Genomic DNA, 17,672 nt, shown 5'->3' on the forward strand with positions numbered 1-17,672 from the left:
GGTTTCAGAGAGAAGCTATTGTCTAAAGAGCTGGTGCACCCTCACCCAGACAAAGGAGAACTTAAACTGATGTAAGTGGGACTCTGCATTATGTGATGGCAAACATGGGTTTCATTTTCACTTAATACAATTTGTTTTATCAAACTCAAATTAATGCAGCAAGATGTTATTGATTCACATAAAGTGTGATTCCACCACAACAACATTATGGTTAGTTAAGTTTCCCAGCAATATAACATATGGATGGTGTCGTGTTTTCCTTAAAAAAAAACTCATAATCTGTACCTTTCTCGATAACATGTGTGTATGAAAAAAAACTATACAAATGTTTTACGGGTTTACCATCTCAAGAGCCAGCAGTGATTGTGTTTGTGTTACTTTTCCAGAAAGGCAGTTGGCCCACTTACTACAATGCAAGTACAATCTCCTCTGTGCGGAGCTCGAGACAACTATAGAGTGCAGTGCTGTTTTTATGAATGGCAAAGTGAGGAGAGAGGATTTCAGATCAGTGAGCGGTGAATATAACTCACTGATGTTCTGAATTCTGAATGACTATAGTTTATGTTGCTGTTGTGTTACTTGATATACTGTATTTTCTATATGTTTTACTTTCTGAATCATGCTTGTAACTTTATTTCACTCTTTTCGATTCACATTTTTCTAATACTTCACAATCATAACTTCTTGTTGAAACAATTGTATGGCTATTCACAGATTAATTTTGTAATACCGAATGTATAGTTAAAAAGTACTCAAACATTCTTGCAGAAGAAAGAATACGAGTTCTCACCGCAGCAAAAATGTTTGGCTGGATTAAGGCATCACATGAAGCCTTTGAAGAGTTCAAAGCCCAGCACTGTTTGAATTACGACAGGTGGAAACGACTGCAGCACAGAATGCTGTTTCATGTAAAACACCCAAGACAGTATACAGTGTAGGATTTATAGAGGATGAGGACTAGTCTCCACATGTTGTATAAGGAGATCTGGCACTGCGTTTGATGACTGGATGAAACCCAGCAGCAGTCAATCTATCAAGCCCTCTGGCCAGTCAGTCTCCAATTGGAACACAATGAACACTGGAGAGAATGTTCTTTCTATTTGTGTACCAAGATGCGTCAGTGAAGCAGTGTATATTATGTTCAAAACTTGGAATATCATCATTTAGCTATTGCTAGCTACATGATGATCAAATAAATGTTCTAAATGAAGGCATGTTCATTCATATTACAAATTCAGCAGAAGCACACAAAGAGTTCTATATAGCTTTGACACTGAAGAGATTAAATCTCTCTGAAAGAAGTTCTACAGTTCATGTGAAACCTGCTTATTTCCTTCTTTTTTTTAAAGAGTTGGATGAGAAGAAAAATTGAGAGATCAAGCGTAGCCTAGCATAAATAACAGAAACAGGGGGAAACAGAAATCTTGAGTCCGTCCATCGTAAAACCACACTGCCTCTTGTAGTTTGGCTGTTTAAAGTATGTATGGAAACATTTGCTAGATTCGAAAAAGTGAGTTGGACTAAAATGGCTGACTACCTCCAATATGTACAACAATCAAAGTGTACAGATCAGGAGGTTGTTGTGCCAGGCTAACTGATATCCTAACTGATATCCTAGATCCTGTCTTTAAACTAAGCTAAACTCACCCCCCACCCCCCTGGCTGTAGCCAATTTAGCATATTTCCTAAAATGGTCAAAGTACTCTGTTAGAGGCCGAATAATAAAGCAAAGTTTTGAAAGTAAACATGCTGTTGCGCTGGTGATGTGAAATAAAACCCCTCTGCTTTGTCTCTAACTACAGGCTTCATATGTCAAATGCATGAATGTGTGGCCATTCAAATGTACAATTCCCGTTTTGTTCCTTTTGTGCTGAGTGCAGTTTACCTGTAGCCTACTTTCTGCGGTCGGATCCATCCTCAGTTCCCCTGACGGAGCACCACAAAGCCGCAGCATTTGAAACCTGCTCTGCTTTTTGTCCCATCTCGCTTTCACCAAACCTTGCATCAAGGTGAAAGACAATGGCCTCTGGGTTCCCATGGCAGTGTGGGGGGCATCAGTGCTGGAATAAGTTAACCACTACTGCCAAGTAGCCTACTGATGCTTTATGATAAGGACACACAGCCGGAGGTACAATGGGGTTCTTTGTGGCTAAGGCTGCACAGATAACACCCAGACCAAAAGTAGAGTTTCTTTCCGCTTATCTCCCTCTTCTGCACCTTACCCTCTAAAAAATGCTGGGTTATTTCTATAAACACATTGCTGGGTTGATTTGGCTCGGTCATAATTATGGGTTATTTGGGATACTGTAAACACACTGGTGGTTTGTTCATGCTGGGTCAAAGGGGTTATTAGGGCTTCAATTGCAGTTGAACACCTGCCTGGGTTATTTTTAACCCAGAGGTTGCTTTATTCATTTTCCCACTTCTGAATCATTCTGGAACCATCTTTTTGTCATTTCTCACATCAAAACACACTGAAAAAACTGATTATGACCCCTTTTAGATGTTACATGTTTTAATCTAGCCTTTTTTTAATAGATTTGAATGTGTTATTGCATCCTTCTTATCTTTTTTAATTAATCTTAACATATATTGTTACTGTTTAAAATTAGCTCATTTAATTCATTTAAAAGTAGCCTAATTAGAAAAAAATATGTACAATTGAATTACCACATATACTGTCCTGTCTGCGCATGTGCATACACAAGCAGCCCGCCAATTTTCCCTCCATTTTCCATTCCAAATCTGAAGGACCGGACTCAGCTGCCTGCGTAGCTCCGCTGTCATGAGGTGAACGTTCTCCACGGGCCTCCGTTTTAAGTAAATAGCTCATTTATAGCCTTGGGTGTATTATATTATACTTAAACAGGTAGCTTTATAGCTAACATTAACGCTATCGACTGTGTGTTTTGATAGATTAACATTAGCAACCGTTAACATAGGCCTACAGCAGCTAGCTAACTGTTAGCCTACTGTTAACCTAGCTTAGTTGTGTAGTAATGTTTAAGTAACCTAATTGAAGTGTAACATGCATCATTAACATTATAATATAACTTGATAATGCTTTCAAATTAAATCCGTGATAAATTCAATCTTTGTCTTGTTAGACTTTCTTATTAGTTTGTGGATAATACAAGTTGAATGTTAACTGCCTGTTACTATGCTTTTTTTGCTCATCTTTATTTTTATTGCAGGTTTTGCTATCTGATGTTGGTGTGATGTGGAACAGAACCTTACTCACAATACTCCACATTGATGAGGTAAGTTATATATTTCACATGGTGAATGTATGGTGAAATGCCTATTTACTGTACACATCGAGCTGATACAGAGCAACATGATCATACATTTGAAATGGTGTTTCTGTCCATCTGATAAGTCCAATATTCACTAACTTTTAGAATCTATCCTTTAATTATATAGTAGATACAAAATATCATTACACCACCAGCTGAATGTGCTCTTTGTCTTCTGTCATTTTGTTTTTGCATAACAGATACATGCTGAATTCCAGCGCATAACAACTATCCCACTTGAAACAGCCTTCATGGCGCAGTTGGACAGCCATCTACCTCAGCTGACATCTGTCTTCCAGAAGAAGGGAGGAGTTGTTGGTCAGAAACTAGCCAAACATCTGGCGATCTTGCAAAAGGTGTGTGTATACACTGTTTTATACAAATTGTCCTATACTCTGTGGAGCAATTTTATGAAAGGTACCTGTCTACTACCGTATAGAGCCCCATTTGCCTCACAACAGCCTGGATTACTTGCCAGGTGCAAGAATGTAAGACACATTTCTAAGGAAATCTGATCTTAATAAGGCAATAGTGGCATACTGGTTAGAGAAGCAGGCTTGTGACTGGAAAGGTGCAAATGCAATCCCCAGGTGGGGAAAGTGAATAAGCAGAACCTGCCTTGAGCAAGTCACTTAATCTTCAGTTGCCAACAGATCAGACTGTGGTTGTACTAGGCAGATTCCAGGTGTGAACTGTGAAGAACAGAGCATTGCTCTTGGTGAAAAGTCCCTGGATGAGTAGAATTTGTAATATATATTAGGGATGCACCGAATATTCGGCCGCCGAAAATTATCGGCCGAAAATGGTTAAAAAGGCCCTTTCGGGCGAAAGGGTTCTAGCACCGAAAAATATCACCGAATGTCAGAGAACAGGGTTACGTTGGTAAGCTAACGTGTTGTTGTGATGACGTAATCAAAACGCGGCGACAAGCACGGCGCGCGACCATGCTCGCGGCTGGCTCACAGCCAACATGTCTGCCGCTTGGAGATATTTAAAAATATCAGAGAAAGAGGCGCGGATTGCGATTTGTAAAACGTGTTCAGCTGACATTTCTCGAGGGGGTGTAACTGCAAAGACTTTCACCACTTCGGGATTACTCCACCACTTGAAATCCAAACACCCGGACAAATAGGCGGAGTAAGATCAAATCACAAGCACTGACAGCGAGAGACTGTTCAGCGATGCCTCTCATGTGCTTGATGAGAAGAGGAACAGACTTATTGCTGATAAAGCAGAGAAGCTACTGTTCATTAAAAAGAACCTCCCACTTTTCCTTAATAAGTAGACAAGGCTGGCTTATCATAAGCTTATCTATTTCTACATGTCTACTCTATACCCACTTTCCTGAACAATTTTCATTGTGAGTTATAATTCACCATCTCAGGTTATCATTAGGGGGAAATGACAGCAGCACAGTGTTCAATATATTGTACTTTCGGTATCTAAATGATACAATGTTGTTTACATTCTTCATAAGGGCAGACCTATGGGACAGACCACCTTATTTGCAGATTCTTGAAATTGCAATTTAATTTGTAATTGATTGTGGATTTTGTATCCAGTTTTCACTTTATGTATCTGTACAATGTTTACTACTTATTTACAGATTTTTGAAATTCAATTGTAATTTCATTTGTAAATAGTTACATTCATGTGGATTTATCCAGTTTGCACATTTGTATGCATGCACTTATAGGTGCATTTGTTGTTGTTGAAGGCCTGGCTGTTACAGTCTTTATTTACACTATTTTGATGTAGGCCTACTGGCCTAGATGTTTATGCAGTTTTAAAGCACCGTGTTCTTGTTCTGAATGCACTCTGTTGTAGTTATCCTACAGAGAAAAGAAAATGCACTTGACTTGGAATTAATGTACTGTATGCATTCAAAAGTGCTGAATAAATGTTTTATGGACCCATAATAGTGATTATTATTTAAGTTAAGTTTTGCCATAATCATTTATTTTTCCATAATCAGGTAGCTGAACAACATTGTTAAAAAATGTATACATTTTATATATATATATATATTTCTATTAATCATTTTCGGCATTCGGTTTTCGGCCAACCGTTTCCTATTTTCGGTATCGGTTTCGGCCAAGAATTACCCATTCGGTGCACCCCTAATATATATTGTATATTTAGGTTACTACAGGTTGTAAATCTTCTACAATGTATAGACAATTTTGTTATTATTGATGTATTTAGAAATATTTTAATAATTGTAATTTTTGTACACAGGCAACAAGTGATGTTAACCTTAAAAGGGAAGCAATCCTCAAGCACTTTGCATCCACCTTGGTGAGGACGATGGACATCTCATTCGGGGAGTATATGGTAAGTCACAAATTGCATTTGCCAGTCACATGTAGTGTTTTAAGATCCTAGTGTCAGGCATCAATTTTAAATAATTATGTCTTACCTTATAAGGAGCATGACGGTTGAGAATATTTATATGTATGAATGTTGATATTCATCAACAGACTAAAGCATTTCAAACCATCAGCTTGGTTCTTTATACGATGAGGTTGGCTTTATTCATTATTTTTCTTATTGTCCAATGGAAAGACCATAATCAACAATGTCTTAGTCCATCTGTCAATCCTCTCTGACTTCTGACACTCAGCACCAAGCTTATTGGTTCCTACGTAAATCTTTAAAAACACCTCACACATATTTAGTTTGATTCAGAAATATATACAATATGACCAGCTTTGTTTTAAGGGATTAATAGGAGCAATATTACAAAAAATGTATACGTCATTAAAATTACATATATTGAATAAATGCATGTTTTTTCTTTAAATATACAGGACATCGAAGGAGATGACGTCACCAGAGACCTGCAGAAATCTACCATGGGCATATATGTCATCAACAAGGAGGGTGGAGAACCTGGACATTATGACAACGTTGGGATTTTGTTGAAGGACTAATCATTCTGGACAACATTGGATCTGTAGCCCGAGCTTGTGCCATCATGCTGGGAGTCATCTATACACTAAACATTGCTTACCCCAAAGAGCTAAGGTACTACAATGAATTCATTCAGAAAGTGCTCTTGCAAATGGATGGTGAAAGGCTTTCCCCCAAAGTCCTTGGACTGAAGAACAAGATACATGCTGGACTGTAGGATTTCTTCAGCCGCTCTTGTGAACCGATGCCATTTAAAAAAAAAAAAAACACTAGTCAAACCTCAAAGGTTGGGAGAAGAATGTGGAAATGTTGATGGACTTTGAAGACAAGTTTCATGTATTAATGTGAGGAAGGTTACATCCTCCTCAGCTTTTTAAATCACATGCTTCATGTTACGTGAATTTGTATTGTGCTAAAATGCATTGTTCTTTTATAGTGGAAATGGAATGTTGGCGATTTGCCAAAGCTGTTCAAATTATCAATAAATGCATTTTATATATATATATATATATATATATACAGTGTGTTTGGAGATAATTCATTACACTATTATACATTATTATTATTATTATTATTATTATATTCTATTTAGCCCAACAATATAGTTAATTTCAATCACTAGCTTGGGTCAAATAAACAACCCAATGTATGGTTTATATTTAACCCAGTGATATAGTTAATTTCAATCACTAGCTTGGGTCAAATAAACAACCCAATGTATGGTTTATATTTAACCCAGTGATATAGTTAATTTCAATCACTAGCTTGGGTCAAATAAACAATGCAGCACATGGGTTAAAATTATCCAGCCCAGCACATGGGTTAAGACAACCCAGCGTGTGTTCTGTCCTATAGTGACTCAGCAGCTGGGTTATGATTGGGTTACTTATTTTTTAACCCAGTAGTTTTAAAAGTGTAGGGGTCAAAGGCAAGTTATAAAACATGATTGAATTTAGGGATCCTCTAAGTGTATTAGTGAAGGTGTTGTTTACAACTCAAGACCTCGAGCCTGAGAGTAGTTTGAAAGCACAACATGGAATCCGAGTGCTCTGAACTTCACAGAACTCTCTTTTGTTTGCAGACTCTAATATTATCCCCATAGCAACAAATTTATCAGGTCATTTAACCCAGAAAGGCCTTGTAGCTATAGCTGGACCATTATATTTGGCTTAAAAACAAGTTGACGAAAAGACTCGGTTTACTAATATTTATACAACATAAAAGTTAGGAAATAATGTGAAATATTATTGTAACCTCAGCCATTAGTCATGTCAAAACTAGGTGGTCTGCACATGGAGCACTGAGGGGTCTCAGGGTTAAGACACACTTTGATTACGCACCATCTTTCATAATGAAAAGCCCACAAACATATTAGAACTATACTTGTGTGTGCATTAGTTCCTGACACATGATGTGACTGCTGTTTGTAGTTTCAGGTGATTAAGAATCAAGAGTGCGTAGCCACTTGATACAAATCCCAGAGTGCACGCTGTCTGATGTGAAGCATGTCTTGGTCGGTCTGTCGACATGCACAATTGACTCTTAGTCACACCGACGATGGCTACAAAACACACAAAATACCTCTCTGTGTGTGTGTGTGTGTGTGTGTGTGTGTGTGTGTGTGTGTGTGTGTGTGTGTGTGTGTGTGTGTGTGTGTGTGTGTGTGTGTGTGTGTGTGTGTGTGTGTGTGTGTGTGTGTGTGTGTGTGTGTGTGTGTGTGTGTGTGTGTGTGTGTGTGTGTGTGTGGTTCACAGCACTTCAGGTTTTTAAGAAAAACATTTCGACGATTTTCTTCTATCAAATTTGGACAGATAACTGCTTCAGTTCGCCGTTGAAAACATAGATCTTATCATTTCACAGCGAGGTAAAGCAATGAAAGAAATACACGTTTTGCAGATGAACTTTGTTCCTGTTGTTTATTTCTAAATGTTAGTTTAAATGTTGAACACTTTCACCCTTTATATCAAGGGCTTAGAGTTCAATTGCAACAATACACTGTTTTCTTATTAAATAATGGAGGTTGGAATACATTTGAAAAAAGTTGTTTCTATTTGTCTTTTTCTCTCTGGAGTAGTTTGTATTTGTAATTTATAACATAACCCAACGTCTAGATGTCAATTTTAATGACTGACTACTTCTATGGTGATGAGATTGCTTTTCTTTTGATAAACAGACTCCAGGTTTGATTTCAGGTGGCATTGTTTTGCCACTGAATTTGTTGAATTCACATGTATTTGGTTGGGATTCCCATTAAGGCCTGATTTAAGTTGGGGACAAATAGACACAGCCTGGTGAGGAGACACTGTTCTTCCTTCCTGCTGCACCCACTGTGTGTTTCCATGAGTCAGAGTGGGCGTCATCTGGGCACGGGGATGCCAGCGTCCATAAGCTCTGTCCATCTGTCACCAACAGTCCTCTCCCGGTTGGCAGGATTTCTTTCTTTCATTCATTCATTTATCCTTTTCTTTGTTCCCGAGTGCATCACAGCAAAATACAAGAAAGGAAGAGGATGAGTTAAAAATGACATTAAATTATTTCGACATTAATATAAATACTTTTCTTCAAAAAATTGCAAATTTAAACAAAACAGTGCAAATCATTTAGAGAGGTTAATAAAAATGAATCTTTACTCATTGCTGAAGAAGGGAGTCAAACCGTTAGTTGCTGCTGATATAAAAAGAAATTACTTTTTAAACCTTGTACTTCATCTTTCCAGTCTTGCTGATGATACAGAGATGCTGAAAGGGAAATATGTGGGAGAGAGAAAAACGAGCATGTGTAGATATTAAGTTTCAATCTTGCCCAAAACGTTGCATGTGATGATGGCAAGATATTTGTCTAAGATCACCCTGACCTATAGGAAATTCCAGTATGTCCTAAGACTCTCAAAATGCCATTTACTCAACGATAAGATGCATCTCGCAATAATTTGAAAGCAAGGTAGGTAATCTACAAAGATAGGACACATTCATTAATCTAACTTAGGGCGTCCCAGGGGTTCAACTCATATTTCTGTGTAGGATGAGGACAGATAAGAGGGGAAGCTTTAACTCTGCCTGATAATGAGATCCTAACCTCAGCATTCCACAGGTCACCCCCTTTCAAACTCTCGGAATGAATACCAACCCCCTCAAACACACAACCGTACACTACATACAGTACTTGTAGGACACACCCCCATGTGAATACACACTCACACACAAAGCTATGGGAGTCAGTGTCGGCTTAGTGTTTTACTTGAGTCAGAGGTAAAGTTGAGGCCACGTCTTTACAAATATAAAAATGACAAAGTTCACATAAGTTTGCACTTACTAATTTCTGACTGAGAAATCGGGCTTGAAATGAGCTGTCAGGAGTGCAATAAAGAAAACAGTATAGTAGAGCTGAGTTGCACTTAAAGCCTGTAGATGAGTAAGCTTTCTTTAAAGCAACAGTGAGGTATTCAGAAGAGAAAATAGAAAGACTGCCAACAATTCCATATATGCTTTTAGATGCAGAATGAGTATGATTTCTTTGAAGGGTGAATACATGTTAAAATAAGAAAGGAAAAAGGGGGAGTCTGTCTATAGTATACTGCCAGTCGTTTAACTTATTATCAAGTCATCATAATGTCTATAAATGATCTGTATCATAACATAGGTATGGCAAAATACTTTCAATACATATTTTTATATTCTAATGTTCAAAACATGAAGTTCAGCATTTATTTTAGTGTGTACGACGGCTTAATTGGTCATTATTATTATTTATTTTTTCTAGGCTGTGATCTGTCTTTATCTGTCTCACCCGTCCCCCACCCCTTTTTTTAAATACACATTTTACTGAATAATGCTTATTTAAAAAATGCTTATTTTGACCTGATGACCTCCCTACTTTAACTGAGCTTCTTTGCCTTAATGTAGTCACCTCCGGCAGAGAGGATATCTGTTTGGTTGAGTTTAGGTTCCAGGAAGAGGAGTGCATCTCTTTGAGTTGCTATGTTTACCCCCCCCCCCCCCAGCCTCCTGTCTCTTTCATCTCTTTCTCTTAGCTCTTCAAAAGGTCATGTACTGTGTGCTGCAGTGGACTTACATTCAGGTCACGGAAGTGTTCATTGTAGTCCAGAGCATAGCCCACAACAAAGTGGTTCGGGATCTCAAATCCAACATCTGTAAAGGCAAACACAGACATGGACACTAAATTCTGAAATGGTATTTTTTAATTAACACCATAATTTCACAAGATTTGAATCAAATGTCCCCAGCTGAAATCCAATCAGGGAAATTGCCGTTATATTCTACTGGAATTAGGGAGCATTTGGATATTTTGAAGTGGCAGCAGCAAAAAATATGTGACACCTAAAAAAAGCACCAAAAAAAAATCAATATCAGTTTACGTGGGCACAATATTTAGAATATTATGACCACTTTCCCAATTTGCGAAAAATAAAGTATATCTTATTATCTTATCTGCCATTTAAATTTACTTTTTTGCTTCAGTTATGTATATCAGAATTGACTGGAGCGGGCTTATCAGGTCACAAAAGAGTTTTGATAATAAACACAGTACTACTTCTCTCTTTACCAAGTAACAACATTTGCATAGCAACACATTCCCTGTAACTTAGTGGCGTACATATCAGACACAGGAGACTGAGCAGAGGTACTCACAGTCAGTCATACTTTCAGCCATGTTAGGAACCCTCTTCACCAACAAACTGAAACACATGAAATATAAACTTAATTTCCAAACTCTACAACTCACGTTTACTGTAACTAATCAGGACCCAAGACATTGTACACAAGTAATAACAACTTTCAGGTTCTTCAATTGCTACTTTATATTATAATGTGTTACATTTTAGCATACAAATCATGTGTCACTATATTTAGTTGCTAGCTTTAGTGGCTACATCTTTTTTGATTTAATAAAAGATACAAAGTATATATCAACAAATGAATCATTACTTATTTTGTATAAGATAAGCTACCCAGCAGTAATAGTAATCAAATAAACCTAATCGTTACCAAGTTAGCACTGAAGGCATATTCATTCAATAATAATTATAATAAGTCATTGGCCATTCTGCATAATGAATACTTTCTACTATTATATTCAGAAATGAGTGCAGGACAGAGTATCTTTTGACTGAATTATGAATCATTTAAATCAAGTAAAGTATTTATTTCATCACTGCCCAGGACTTACCTAGTATTTAAAAAGTATTATAAATTGTCTTGCTGTTCATTTAATTTCAAAGATTGAACTGTAACAAATACCAAATCTACTTATATGTACCCAACATGCTTACACTTAAGTGTTAAACAAACAGTTGAGCAGATAAAGTCTCAACATGACCCAGGACAGATGTTTATCTTGTTTCTGTGCATCCGAACAGACACAGACCGGAGATAGGGACAAAGTGATATCTTCTTCTTGTGTTGTCACACACTCGGTATTTCCCTCGGTGGGGAAAACACAGATGACTGAAAAACTGGCTCACCCTGCGACCTTGACCATCTTTGGTTCAAAGGTCTCCACATGCTTCAGAAGGGCCTTCATGGTCTTTCCTGTGTCAACTATGGCCTGAGGGGAGGGAAGAGATGAAGGAAGAGGGGAGAGATGAAGAGGAGGGAGCTGGGGCTTTGAGTGGAGAATGCTTTGAAAGGGGAGAAAACTGAAAACCAAATATGTAGATTGTAGGATGAAAAACTTTTTCCAACTTTACGTTTTTACGAGATTGATTACCGTACTAAAAGAAGTACATGGAGTGCATGTTTTACATATCATCATTTTTCCATAAGCCGAGGAACAGTAAAAGATTTCAATGACATTATTTTAAAATGCCTCCCAACTGTTTCATTGGAGTTAACAACCATTGTGATATGTTTTTTCGCTCTGAGTTCGGAACCCTTTTCAAATGAAACATGATCTCAAAGAGAGAATACTTCTTTAGTCTTTTTGTCCTTTTGTACACCAAAAACAAAAGAGGCTCTTAGAAGCACAATGGCCTCTCGATCAACACGACACCCAGAAGAAGTGCAAACAAAACATTAGCAAGGTGCAAATTTGAAGGACATGCTTGATAGAATTAATTGAGTTGAAATAAAGAAACTGCTTTGCAAGTCAGAGCAGATGGAACACTCACCTCGACAATGAGCACACTCTTGGTACATGTAAAGAAAAAGAAAAAAAACATTAGTAACCTTTGGATTTGAACAGAGTTGGAGCTAAGTGAGAATAAAGGCTAGCGTGTTTGTGTGAAATGTACATTTCTTACAGATGGTGTCTATAGCAACAATGTTGCCAGCATCTGAACAAAAACAGAGCTTATTCTCTCCTCCCCAGTAATGAACATCTGTGTCTACAGTGAGCAAAAGTCACTTCTAAGTGTCCGGGTGTTGCTCACTTTCCCTGCTGCAGGGTTTCAAATGACTCCTTGTTCCCTTGGCCGGTGTATGGGGCTCTTTGTGAGACCAGTGGAGAGTATCTATGGTTTGGGGAGAGTGATCGGAGAGAATGCAGGCGCTTGGCCAATGTTCTCTCCGTCTACACCTGAACCCTGTTACACAACACTCAGGGAAAGTGGATGGGGACGTGTAAAAAAAAACAAAAAACTCAAACATGACTGCTGCATGCAGGAGAATATAAACATACTATACGGTCAGTTGGGCAACAATCGTGCATTGGCAGTCATTTTGCAGCATATAGAACCATTTAAAATAATTTATAGTTCTCTTAGGATCCATATATCATGAGTGTGGGATTGTTGTAGTTTAGTCAATTAATCATGACTGTAGAAAAAGCTTTGATATTATCCAATCATTGCTAGTGTATGAAGGCAGTAACCAAAATGCAGGCAGTAACCAAAATGCTCTCTAAGTACATTAAACTGCAGGAGGCCAATACACAAATTGGTGATAGTGTTGTTTTTGTATTTACTTTCACATGTTCAAAATGACATAACTAACTATCATGATGTTTATCAGATAGGCCTATAATGACAGATTTTGACCTGATGATGGCGCTGGACGAAAGGCATAGAATCATGAAAGTTATAACAATTCATCCAAAGTGGAAGAATGTGTGACCCAACATTTCATGACCATCTATGAAATGGTTGTTGTGACATTTCACTACATATCACCAATGTTTATCTTACGATGGTCTAAATGAAGAGTAAGGGGATAACAAAGGTACTTAGTATTCATCCTCTGGGGACCATAAAATAAATGAACGTCAGTCGATCTAATAGTTATAGCGTTATTTCATTCTGGAACAAAGTTTAGGACAACACAGACAGTCTCACATTGCCCTGTCCTAAGCTCCAATTTTAGCCTGGCTTAAAAAATGATCATAACAAATTATATTTTCATTACTTTGTGAAAATAAAGGGATGCTATTAGTGTATCCACTGTCAAGCATGAAGGTGTCAGTATCACCGCCCTCATACCTGAAGCTGTGACTCAACAACAGTTCTGATTATGACTGATGACACATGGTTCGTTTTTTGATTTGAGACTTTGTGGGAGGTTTACTGTGATATTTTCATTCTTGTGAAGGATTGTAAGTGAGTGATTCATGTGTTCTGTGCAAGGTGGTTGTCAGCCTTTTTGTTTTTACTCCCATTGACCTTTTAAACCGCGGCTAGAATGCATCTCAGTTAAAGGAATTCAACATTAGTCTTTTTTAAGCAAACACGTGTGGGCATATTTACGCGAGCTGAGTTAGTGATCTCATGTGAGAAGGGATCATTCCTACAGACTCCTCTGTCATCCATGTCAGAGCTCAAAAGGGATGAACAGTCAGTAAATCTGGCTTTTGGGGAACATTCATTTTCCTAAAATTCCTAATTCATAGTTAGGCTGGTCAGGGGGCTTGAACAAAGTGACCAACGTGTGGTGGGATCAAAGAGGAGAGAAAGCTTCAACAGTGGAAGTATAGGGGTGTGATCCTGTCCACGGGGCAATGAAAACATATTTGAAACAAAACATGTTATTCTTCTGTTTATGTTATCTAAAATGTTTATTCTCAAAAGGGAAACTAATGAGTCATTTCTCTTTTGTTACAAGGTGATTACTTTCTGAAAGTTTAACTGACAACCCCCCCTTGAGGCCAAAGTTTCATTTCATCTCAAAAACAAAAAAAACACACATTTTTTTATGCACAATTATTTATGCACACCTTTCCACGTAGGAACGACAGATCTCCACTTCCTATGATTTGCAGCTGCTCTGTTGATTGGTCATTCTGGGCAGGAAAAGATGGCAAGAGAAAGATGATTGGTATTGTTACAAAGTATTTTTTTCAATATTATGCAATCATTATAAGTAATGTATATAATTTTTTTTAGTTTATTTTATTTTTGCAACACAGATTCCTTGCGCTATTGCTTGTTCCTCAAGGAGATTTTGAAGAAATATTCATTTTTTTGCCGCCAGGAATTACAATGAAAATCCGGATTGAGAAATAGCATAATGTATGTTTTCTCAAAGGCACGTTACTCAAGAAAGAGCTGTCTGCAGCGAGACAAATGCACACAGGGAGATTAATAATACGAGACTATGAGTGTAAAATATTATTCTTTGCATAAACAAAGCCACGCTCTCTGTTTCCACCGAAAGCTTCAAAGGATGACAGCTTTGAAGTTAGATTTTTGGGCCACAGATGCATCACTCAGATAAGAGGAGCAGTGACATGGACAAAATCCCAACCCTGGGGGCAGGTCACATGACTCCATTATGACCAGAGAGGTTGAGATGGACTCACAGCGTCATTACTCAGACCCTTCCTCTAATAACAAAAGCTGCTAACTGCCCTGTTGTATGTTGATACCAAAAATAATGTTGCGTTTTTTTTCCTGTTTTCTGATGTATTCATTTATTTATTAATGTAATTATTACCTAATTCACATATACGCTTCAAGCTTACTTCGAAATATGTTGTGATTTTTTATATTATTATCTTTTTTATATATATTGTCCTTTTATAAGTTATTGTTTTTTTCAATTTTTTGTGTTTTTATCTGTTAATCTTGATACATAATATTGTCCTAATTGTCCTTGTTGCATTGCTACTTGAATAATGATCATGATATATCATATATTAAATGAAAATGTGTTGTGACTTTGAGCAAACATCGGACATTATCGTTTGACCTCATGGTTTACCTGACCCAGCAAGTGGAAATGATCTATAATTCAGATAAGAATGCATTAAATCCCTTGGACCTTTGTGAAAGCCAATTCTGGAAACATAAATAATAAAGCCTCCCCTGCGCTGAAAAAGGAGAGGAGGAATGTGACCACATGCAGAGACATGTAAATCACATCATTTTAGGTGCTCTCTGCCAAAATACACTCAAGAAAATAAGTAACTGCGGTGACAAGTGCGTAGTGAAATCATTGTAAACATCACTGTGTCATTCCCAGAGTTATTTCCTCAGTTACATTCCAGGTTATAGACAGTGCCATAAGCTGTTTCTCTTGGCAGCAAAACAGCACCAATTAGGGTGGTGTTTTCCTGACCAGAGCTCTGCAGTGGCTCCATAATCAATCGTCCTTGAGGTGTCCTGAATGTAATCTTTCCTCACTAAATATGAGCAACAATGACACCTGGTGGCTGAGCGAGAAGTCAGATGTAGCAGACAGTCACAAATAAGGTGTTAAAAAGTGTCTTTAGTGCATGATGAATGTAGGGCCTTTAATAATAAGGATCATTTTGAGTACTGATTAACTGTCATTAATTTTTTTTTTAAATATATTTATATAAACGTGTCATTCATTGTGTTGATAACATGTAAAAAAATAATGAAAATAATAATTATTATAAATTCCCAGAGGCAATTTTGATGCCCTCAAATGCTTGTTTTGGTCACTTTTCACCCAACAAATAAATACAAATGTTGTTTTTCTCAATTAATAATCTCTGAATTTAATAAAAATAATTGCTAATCACACTGTACATTTTTGCAGCGGAGACATCTTTTTTGAAATCCTTTTTTTAAAGCATTTTTAAGTTTTTAGTTTTTTTTACAGGTAGAGGATGTATTGGACTTGAGTAAGGGTCCAATACATCTGGGGACACAAAATAAAATGCAAAGCCTGCTGTGTAGTGTTAATATCTCAAATGTGTGTTTGTATGTATTAATGTGTGTACCATTTATGTGTACATTATGCCATGCACCTACTAGGTAGCTCTTGAGACGGATGAACTCCACCCGAGTCTCCACGTACTGGTTGGAGTTGCGGCCGAGCACCTTGATGAACTCCACCAGGTCTGAACAGAACTTGTAGCCTCCCTTCAGGACGCACAGCACCATGATGTTTTTGTTGTCAGCAAAGTCATCCATGATGTAGTGGGCCAGACGCTCCACCCTGCAGGAGAAATGCATAGAAAAAAAATACAAATGAAGGCAAAAAACGTTTTTACAAATCACTTTGCATTGTTTTGTTTTTTTTGTGTATTTTTTACCTGTTCGTGATTATCCCATGTGGAATGTAAACACTCTCTATGTCTTCATGGTAGTGTTCAGGGTAAGTGAACAGGTCCAGACTATATCCTGGCCAGTCATCTTTCAGCTGGGACAGAAGAAGCAGTTAGTTAGTTAGTTGGGGCATGGAAGTAAATAACTGTAGACATTTAGGAAACAGGAAAAAAGGGTTCAAGCACTTTAAAAAGGCAGTTGGATTTCCAATGTCTAAAGAAGTCTAGTTTTTATGGCTCTTTCACATTTCTGTATACATTTTGCTGTAGGATGTCATAAAGGGAAGCTGTGAAGGTTATTCAAAAGCTTCTTATTGTTAAATGACTCCAAAAATGACTTGGGGAATTAAGTGAAAATGTTATCTCCTAACAGCAGTTCTAAAAGCTGAGCGAATAATTACACACACATACAATGACTCATTATCTGTTGAGATCAAAACTTGAGAATTGAAACTTTTGAATTCATGATATTAGCGTTAAACATACCACAATTCCTTTTTTCATCCCTGCGTTGTCCATTTGTAGTCGATGAAAATGTAGGATACAGGCCGCAGTGACCTTCAAGGGACATACACAGAAAGTTTACTTACTTACACCGGACCAAATAATGAAACACTTTCCTTACTTTGAAATGTTATGGTACATGAAAGTATCTCCTGTAACTCAGTCACAAGTGTTTCAATTTGACCTGAAGTTACTTTCTGTCTGTGAATGTGAGCTACATTTATCTGCTAAGCCACAATAACAATCTGTTATTTCCAAAGACTTACTTACAGTTTTGTTGCCTTCCTTTCCCTCCAGCGACAATTCACAAAAACAAAGAAAGTCAAAAAATAATCCGGAGACCTTCTGGCCAGTCACATGGACTGTGGGCTCACGCTTGAGTCATTTGCGTAAAAGGACAGCGTTGTTGCAGTCGTGGGGAATTACAGGGATAATCAGCTGCATGTGATGCTATGCTGGCTTGTGGCCGTATAATGAGCCACTGCAGGACAATGA

The 17,672-nt window shown here is 37.6% G+C and overlaps 2 protein-coding genes across 5 annotated transcripts; one reads left to right on the forward strand and one right to left on the reverse strand.

The window, feature by feature from the left end:
- The first annotated feature begins 2,719 nt into the window (after positions 1 to 2,719).
- Positions 2,720 to 6,712, forward strand: LOC307025936 (uncharacterized protein). 2 transcript variants are annotated; one of them, XM_079660944.1, is made up of 5 exons: positions 2,720 to 2,790; positions 3,195 to 3,260; positions 3,497 to 3,652; positions 5,535 to 5,630; positions 6,107 to 6,712. In XM_079660944.1, the coding sequence occupies exons 2-5, from the start codon at positions 3,219 to 3,221 to the stop codon at positions 6,227 to 6,229; spliced, it is 417 nt and encodes a 138-aa protein (XP_079517070.1). In that variant the 5' UTR covers positions 2,720 to 2,790; positions 3,195 to 3,218; the 3' UTR covers positions 6,230 to 6,712. The 2 variants fall into 2 exon arrangements, with proteins under 2 accessions (XP_079517070.1, XP_079517069.1); XM_079660943.1 differs by having other exon boundaries at positions 2,744 to 2,820.
- Positions 6,713 to 8,097: 1,385 nt separating this feature from the next.
- prtfdc1a (phosphoribosyl transferase domain containing 1a) lies at positions 8,098 to 17,567 on the reverse strand. 3 transcript variants are annotated; one of them, XM_079660962.1, is made up of 11 exons: positions 17,448 to 17,567; positions 17,160 to 17,231; positions 16,662 to 16,768; positions 16,378 to 16,564; positions 14,373 to 14,438; positions 12,337 to 12,354; positions 11,692 to 11,774; positions 10,859 to 10,905; positions 10,281 to 10,357; positions 8,897 to 8,947; positions 8,098 to 8,673 (listed from the first exon to the last, which is right to left on the reverse strand). In XM_079660962.1, exons 2-10 carry the CDS (start codon positions 17,190 to 17,192, stop codon positions 8,900 to 8,902), a joined length of 666 nt encoding a protein of 221 aa, XP_079517088.1. In that variant the 5' UTR covers positions 17,193 to 17,231; positions 17,448 to 17,567; the 3' UTR covers positions 8,098 to 8,673; positions 8,897 to 8,899. The 3 variants fall into 3 exon arrangements, with proteins under 3 accessions (XP_079517088.1, XP_079517089.1, XP_079517090.1); XM_079660963.1 differs by having other exon boundaries at positions 17,444 to 17,528; XM_079660964.1 differs by lacking the exon at positions 17,448 to 17,567 and adding an exon at positions 17,345 to 17,363.
- Positions 17,568 to 17,672: the final 105 nt, after the last annotated feature.

Source organism: Notothenia rossii (genome assembly GCF_949606895.1).
Source record: "Notothenia rossii genome assembly, chromosome: 12".
Taxonomy (NCBI): Eukaryota; Metazoa; Chordata; class Actinopteri; order Perciformes; family Nototheniidae; genus Notothenia; species Notothenia rossii.

What these genes read in the sequence shown, in the direction of transcription:
- prtfdc1a (XM_079660962.1), bottom strand. Translation starts at nt 17,192, where the DNA reads ATGGACAACGCAGGGATGAAAAAAGGAATTGTG. An exon ending in GGATGAAAAAAGGAATTGTG is followed by an intron (nt 16,769 to 17,159) that starts GTATGTTTAACG and finishes CTTCTGTCCCAG; the next exon opens with CTGAAAGATGACTGGCCAGG. An exon ending in AAGATGGTCAAGGTCGCAGG is followed by an intron (nt 10,906 to 11,691) that starts GTGAGCCAGTTT and finishes CATGTGTTTCAG; the next exon opens with TTTGTTGGTGAAGAGGGTTC.
- LOC307025936 (XM_079660944.1), top strand. Translation starts at nt 3,219, where the DNA reads ATGTGGAACAGAACCTTACTCACAATACTCCACATTGATGAG. An exon ending in CAATACTCCACATTGATGAG is followed by an intron (nt 3,261 to 3,496) that starts GTAAGTTATATA and finishes TTTGCATAACAG; the next exon opens with ATACATGCTGAATTCCAGCG. An exon ending in TCTCATTCGGGGAGTATATG is followed by an intron (nt 5,631 to 6,106) that starts GTAAGTCACAAA and finishes TTAAATATACAG; the next exon opens with GACATCGAAGGAGATGACGT.